The 7683-nt window shown below is 48.6% G+C and overlaps 1 protein-coding gene across 1 annotated transcript in view; it reads right to left on the bottom strand.

The window, feature by feature from the left end:
- PPP1R14D (protein phosphatase 1 regulatory inhibitor subunit 14D) overlaps positions 1 to 2121 on the bottom strand; it is an 11568-nt gene extending 9447 nt beyond the window's left edge. The window contains exon 1 of the mRNA XM_015557562.1: positions 1626 to 2121. Within this exon, the coding sequence (XP_015413048.1) occupies positions 1626 to 1880 (255 nt within the window). The 5' untranslated portion in view covers positions 1881 to 2121. The remainder of the gene's footprint in view (positions 1 to 1625) is intronic.
- Positions 2122 to 7683: the final 5562 nt, after the last annotated feature.

Below are 7683 nucleotides of genomic sequence, written 5' to 3'. Positions count from 1 at the left end.
GCCTGTCCCCTTAATCTTGCAAAACAAGTTTTGTCTAGTGTCTCTCTTTGATGCCCCGAAGGACTTGCCCTGCAGTGTCTGAAATATGAGACTTTTCATGCAAGTGCACAACAATCTGAAATTGAAACTGATCCAGAGAGAGAGGGTGCTGGCAGTAGTATGGGCAGGGGAGGTGTTCTGCAAGGTCAGAGCAGACTCAGGCCAAGAAAGTTTGCCTCTCCCGCTCCCGGCGTCAGGCCATCTGCCACCTACCCCAGGATGCAGCAGGGAACCAGGTCAACACCTGGACCAAGCAGGCACAGGACCCAGGAGCCTCACAAGGCAGCTTGGGCCAGATGGACGACTCCTCCCCACCCAACCACGGAGCTGCTGGCACAGCCCTTTCCTGGAAGAATCACAGGCCCTTGTTTCCCACAAGAGACAAAGAGAAAGAGAGAGAAAGGACCTGAGTCAAGAAAGAGGAGAAATAAGGACCATGGTATGAGGACAAGTAAGACTTCTAGTTTCTGGCTTGGTGCAGTGGCTCTCTGCCAGCCAGATGCTAGAGTCAACTGTGGAGCTTATAAAAAAGACCAGTGCCCGGGCCTCACCCTACTAGATTCTAATTAAATTCAGTTGAGGTGCAGTCAGGGCACTGGTTTTTTTCCTGAAGTACTTCAGGTGTATGGAGAACCACTAGATGCGCAAATAAGTGCTCAGGCTCTGCGGGCAGAGCCCCGACTGCAGCCCTGAGTGCTGTAGCTTCCTAGCTACTCAACATCGCTAAGCTTCCATGTCCTCCAGGGTGAAACAGTAGCTACCTAATGAGTCGGGCAGGTGCTGAATGAAATAACGCACATCAAATGCTGGCCCTGTGCCCAGCAGGTGCTTAAGTGCTCAAAATGTTTTCTTGTTAAAGCAGCAGTGGCTACTCATTAGGATCCCAATGTGGAGATAGCTAAGTACTTCCCATGACAAGGGGCCAAGACCATCCTTTGGCCCGGGGGGAACTGAGGGTAGTCAGTGACCAGCTGCTGGCGTTAGTGCTGGTTGCTCTGATGTTCTGGTCCCGTTCTATTCATGCTGAAATGATGAAAACGTTCTATATCTGTGCTGACAGTCTGAAGCCACTAGCCACATGGGGCTAAATGGGTAGTGAGACCGAGAAACTGAACTTTTAATATTATTTAATTTTCATTAATTTAAAGTTAAATAGCGACACATGGCTGATATCTACAGTATTGGACAATGTAGCTCTAGACGTGTATGTATGTTGAGGATAAGAATTAAAAAAAGACATAAAAGAAAAAAATAGCCCTTCTATTATCTCACTTGAGCACCAAAACGTCCTAAAAGGAGATATTGACAGGCATTTAGAGTCCTGTTTTATAGATGAGGAAAACAAGTCTCAGAGATGGTAAAAGACATGCCCTGGACTATGAAGAGAGTTAGAGGCAGAGCCCAGACCAGAGGGGCCAGATTTCTGGGCTGCAAACTCACGCTTCGCCTGTTGGGAAAAGCGTTCTCTCCGTGGGAGCATCTCACATCCACCCTCCAGCTCCTCCTGAGGTTTCAGAGCAGACCTTTTCTCAGCTCCCTGGCCAGGCTTCAAGCCCCCCCTTCCCCACCCTCACCCCGCTACCCACCTGGAAGAGCTCCTGAACCTTCGCATCCACCCACTGCTCCATGTCCAGCCAGCGCTGGAGGTGCCCCCGGTCATACTTCACCGTCAGCCGGCTCGGTCTCCGGGACCTGGGCGCCTTGGACGGGTCGGGGTGGGACTTTGACTCTGAGTCTGTGGATGACGTCCTCCTCTTCCCAGAAGCCCACTGGACCTTCTTACTTGAGTTCTCCCTGTCAGGGTTGGGAGAGGCGCAGGAATCAGGGTTTGAAGACAGCATGGAAGGAATGGCCTGGGCAAGGAGCTGGGATAAACCAGTCAGAGCTAGGTTGCCAGGGAAGTGAGAAAACCGAAAACAGGAGAGACCAGCAGGGAAGAAAGGTGGGAGGGGCAGGGGTCAAAGATCAACAACAGGTACTGGAAATGCCAGACTCCTGGCTGCCAGTGAATGGCACTCCTGAGCTGAGCTGTGCCCTAAGCTTTCCTTTTTAGCAGGTGTAGAGGCTCGATGTGACACAAACTGCACATGAGCAAAGGTCAAGAGGGCGCCGTGCCTCGGGAGGAGGAAAGGGCCCTTGCTTGGGTCCTGAGGGCGGTGGGGCTGTGATCTGTGCTCTGTGATCAGCTCTGGAACGGGACCAGAGTCACACTCACCTGAGAACCTGCTGCACTCCGCCGCCTGGGACTAGATCTACCTGCCGTCAGAGGGAGCCTGCCGGAGCTCCTGGTCAGAGGATGGCGCTGCAGGGATAGTCAGGGGGTGGTTATCTGTGGTCCTCATGGAGCCAGTGCCCTCTTGTGTCTGGGTGTGTCTGCCTGGGAGCTGCCTTTAGGCATATGTGAGGGAAGGGGCACTCCTGTGTTAGCCGGGCCCTGTGTGCTCGCAAAGGCAAATGTATCAAGCTTGTCTCCAATTCCCTTTTTCCAGAGGCAACTGCTTAGGAAGCCATGTTTACCATCACACGACCCTCCCCTGACTCACGTCTTTCCCGACAGAGGAAACCTGCAGACTAACTTTCACCCAGCTGTCAAGGCCTACTACTTCTACATGTGCTTGCATTCCAGAGGAATGGGATTTTCATTTGTTTAGTCCCTTGTAACAAAAATACCTAAACTTTTTAGAAAAGTTACAGGACACTAATTTTTTAAAATTGATTTTTAGAGAGAAAGGAAGGGAGAGAGAGAAAAACATTGATTTGTTGTTCCACTTACACATTTATTGTTTGATTCTTGTATGTGCCCTGACCAGGGATCAAACCCACAACCTTGGTGTATCAGGACAATGCTCTAACCAACTGAGCTACACAACCAGAGTTAACTTTTTTTTTTTTTTAATGAAAAGCTCAGAAGGACAAACAAATGAAAGTGAAACTTTCTCTTCTTTCCCCAACTCCTCTCTCCCCAGAGGCAACTGCCATCAACAGCTTGTCTTTAGTTCTCCTGTGATCACCATTATCTTTTTATGCAACACCATAAATGTGTCCGCTTTAGACAGCATCTCTTCTCTCCTTAATCTGAAGGATGAGAAATTAACTCCCTCACACTAACTCCATCTCCTTTACTTTCCACATTCCAATTTTTATTTGTGTATCATTTTTGAGGTCTGGTAGCAGTTGCCTTTATGTTGAGTTTCTGTTTCCCATGTATGGACTTCAACCATTATACTGTAGACGGACTCCTAAAAGACAGCGTTAGACAGAGGCCAACCGATGAGTCTTTAGATCCAACGTTAGGCCCTGGAAAAGCCCAGGTGTTGAAGGAAGGCTGACAGATCTCAGTTCCAACTCAACTTTGCCTTGCTTCGGTTTCACAAGCTCTTTAAGTCTGTTTACTCATCTGCAAAATGGGGTTCAGGGGAGGATTACATGAGATGATAGATTTAGCATGGTGTCCAAAAGCGTCCCTTCTTAGTAAACATCCATTCCCTTCCTTTCTCCCCCTTCCCATTCTCCCTGCCTTCCTGGTGAGGCTCTATATCAGAAAGGCTGGCCCTGGGACTTCTCAGTGACTTCCCTCCTGGGCCTCTTTGGAAGAGGGTGGAAATTAGCAAGGATAGGGGGGCCTCTAAAATGCATCCTGTAGACTCTCCTGTTACTTTGACACTCTGTGATGGGCAGTCATTATTGTGACAGTCCCCTCTCTCTGCTGCTTCCTGTCTTCTGAAGGATCTGAGGGCCCTTTCAGGAAAAGGAAGCAGATCAGAGGAGGCAGTGGGTTTTGTTCATTCATCACCTCATTCACTTAACAAAGACTTTATGAGCTCCTCCAGCAGGCCAGGATTAGGCTCAGCACCAGGATGGGTGACCCAAAAGAGAGACCGTTCCTGCCTTTATAGAACTGAGCCATCTAGTATAAAAATAAGCAAACATTAATCAGCTAATAAATAAATATAAAATGGCAACTGTATTTAGTGATCTAAAGAAAAAAGTGCTATAAGGTGTCATGTAGTGAGTAATAACATTTGAACTGAATGCTGAAGGATGAGTAAGTGTGAACTAGGCACAAGGGCCAGGAGGAGTGGCCCTGGCAGAAGGCAGACCATATGCAAAGCCTCTGTGACACGAAGGAGATGATGAATACAAAGGACAGAGAGTCCAAGGGATTGGGACAGAAAGGAGAGGGCCGTGAGCAGAAGGTGTGAAAGTATCTACACCGGGCCGGTGAATCATGTTAAGGAGTTTTCTCTCTATTCTAAGAGCCTTGGGAATCACTGCAAAATCTTAAGCAATGGTGGTTGGGCAGACTGACATAATCAGATTTAAATTTCTAAAAGATCACTCTGGCCATTGAATAGAGAGAGGATCAGAGGGTGCAGAAGGGCTGGAGGAGACAGTTAAGAGACCATCACTTAGAGCTTGACTAGGGGAGGTAGTGTTGCTGATAGTAAGAAGTGGAGAGGTAGGAGAGGTATTTAGACCTTTAACAGAACTTTAATTGAGAACATAAATATGCAAACTTCATGGCTGCCTACATAGAGACATAGACAGGTTCATGCATGGAGCCTCTCTGAGCCTGTTTCCTAATTTGTAAACTGGAGGTTGGTGGGATTCTGCATCAGCAAACAGTGTGGACCTGGTAAAACTCGAGGGCACACGAATGAGTTATTCCCAACCTATATAATAAAAGCCTAATATGCACATTGTCCCCTTAGGCGGTCATTTGACTGAGAGTTCCACCGGGAGACCGGGAGTTTGACTGCTTGCTATGACATGACATGTGCTGACCACCAGGGGGCGGCACGGAACATGGCAGGCATTGGCGATGCAGTGCCAGCACGGGCAACAGTGGAGGTGCTGCCAGCCCCGATGGGGCCCCGATGAGAGCGGGACCTCGGCGGGATGGTGGAGTAGGTGAGTGGGCGGCACCAGGCCAAGGCAGGTGCGAGCGGGGGCCCAATCGCTCCGCAGATCGCCCCGCAGATGGCGACCAGCATTGGCGGTGGCAGGAGGCAGGGCCGCAGCTGGCTTCCAGGCGCTGAGGGAGCTGGGTGGGGTGGGAGGGCCCCCCAAGTGGGGAGGCCCCTGGCCCCAACCAATCACCCTGCAAGTGGGATGGTGGAGCAGGTGAGGGGGTGGTGCCAGGCCAAGGCGGGGGTGCCAGGTGGGGCTGTGAGGCTGGGGGTGCGAGTTGGGGCCCAATCTCTGCAGGCCACCCCGAGGGACCCCACCTGTGCACAAATTCGTGCACCTGGCCTCTAGTTATTAATAATGTGAGGCTTCTTAAGGTATTCACCAATGATACATCTGATAAGGGGTTAATATCCAAAATTTATAAAGAACCTAAACAACTCAAGACTAAAAACAAACAATCCAATGAAAAAGTGGACAGAGGACCTGAATAGACACTTCTCCAAATAGGGCATACAGATGGCCAATAGACATATGAAAAGATGCTCAAAATCACTAATCATCGGAGAAAGGCAAATTAAAACCACAATGAGATATCACCTCACACCTGTCAGAATGGCTACCACCAATAAACCCACAAAGTGGTGAAAGTAGTGGCATTTGAATGGTGGAAATATGGTGTATTTTTTAATTCTATTCCATGTTATTTTTTTTTTCAAATGCTGAAAGCAAGTCACTTTGTTTTTCAAGACTCACTAATGGAGTCCAACCTGTTCTGTTAGAGGCAATTCCATGGTCTAGTTACTCAATGCCTTGTTATTAGATGTATGGGATTGCTACCAATTTTTGCCGTTCTAGTGCTGCTCTGAACATCCCTGTAACTATTCCTTTGTTAGCATTTCATGATTTTTTCCCCCCTTAAGAGAAGCTCTAGAGGTAGAACTACAAGGACAGAGGATGTGTAAAATTATATGAGAATTTAATATTTATGGTCATATTAGCTCCCTGAAAAATTGTACCAAATAAACTGTTTATAGTTTGATGTCCTAATATGTTCAGTTAATGAATGTTAGTTATATACACATTGCTGCATAATAATTATACCCAAATTTAGTAGCTTAAAACAATATGCATTTATTATATCACTGTTTCCGTAGGTGGCTTGGCTGGCGCCTCTGGCTTAGGGATGCTCAGAAGGCTGCAAGCCAGGTGCCGGCCAAGGCTGTGGGTCAGAGACATTGTTTCTTGCCTTGTGGACCTCTCTAGAGCAGCGGTCGCCAACCTTCCGGACCTCCGCGGACCACCGGTTGGCAACCGCTGCTCTAGAGGATCCTACTCGCCACAGGCAGTGGCTTCCACTAGATCCAAGGCACCAGAAGAGGGAGAGGGTGTCAAGCAAGATGGAAATCAGTCTTTTCGTAGCCTAATCTAGGAAGTGACATCCCATGACGTTTTGCTCAGCAGAAGCCAGCCGCTAGGTCCAGCCACACTCCAGGGGGAGAGATGACACAACAGCAGGTGGGGATTACTGGTGGCCACTTATGGGCTACCCACCACACTGGAATGTGTGCCTGCCCTCAGAGCACAGTGTGGTGGCCTTGTTTCCTGGGGTCTGTGTGAACGCCCCGCAGTGCCTGGTGGACCAGCTCAGGCTGGAGGTCGGTGTGGAGAGGATCAACAGTACTGCATGCCGAAGGCCTGCAAGGATGCTCTGCTGGCCAGTGTTCCAGCTGGAAGCAACCCTTCTGGGAACCCAGATCCCGCACTTTCCTCTGGAGGCTAGGAAAGAAGTTCAGTGAGGAACGCCTTCAACTCCAAGTGAGTGAGGAATGACTGCCTCCAAGTCTCAAGAAGACATTTTTCTCTAATCAAATGACTTTCAGATATTTCAGACCTTTCCTGTGGCCTGGTACCATAGCCAGAATTCTACAGAAATTGATGAGTTTGTACTCAAATAAAGAATCTGGGGGAGCCCAGCCTGTGTGGCTCAGTGGTTGAGTGTCGACCTATAAACCAGGAGGTTACAGTTCAATTCCCAGCCCGGGCATATGCCCGGTTGCAGGTTCGATCCCCAGTGTGGGGCATGCGGGAGGCAGCCAATCAATGATTCTCTCTCATTGTTGCTTTTATCTCTCCCCCTTCCTCTCTGAAATCAATAAAAAATATATATAAATTTTCAAAAAAGAATCTGGGGGAAAGGAGTAGACCTTTTTTTTTTCTAATGTTTTTTAATTGATTTGAGAGAAGGGGGCTTGAGGGATAGGAACTCAATTGGCTGCCTCCTGCATGCCCCCTACTGGGGATCGAGCCTGCAAACCAGACATTTGCTCAGATTGGGAATTGAACCGGGGACCTCTTGGTGTATGAGACAATGCTCAATCAACTAAGCCACACTGGCCAGGGAAAGGAGTAGACTTTTCAATAATAATGGCCTTGCCAGAACCGGTTTGGCTCAGTGGATAGAGCATCGGCCTGCAGATTCAAGGGTCCCAGGTTCAATTCTGGTCAAGGGCATGTACCTTGGTTGCGGGCACATCCCCAGAGGGGGGCGTGCAGGAGGCAGCTGATTGATGTTTCTCTCTCATCGATGTTTCTGGCTCTCTATCCCTCTCCCTTGCTCTCTGTAAAAAACCAATAAAATATATATTTTTTTAAAAAATAATAATGGCCTGGTTTGTTTGACGAAGTGCTTTATACTTAAACAAAAACTTTACCGCCACTCCTTTCGTGGGGCCT

The sequence above is a fragment of the Myotis davidii genome, unplaced genomic scaffold (genome assembly GCF_000327345.1).
Source record: "Myotis davidii unplaced genomic scaffold, ASM32734v1 scaffold46, whole genome shotgun sequence".
NCBI lineage: Eukaryota > Metazoa > Chordata > Mammalia > Chiroptera > Vespertilionidae > Myotis > Myotis davidii.
The sequence above is the reverse complement of the archived record's forward strand: the minus strand, read 5'-3'. Positions and strand labels throughout refer to the sequence as shown.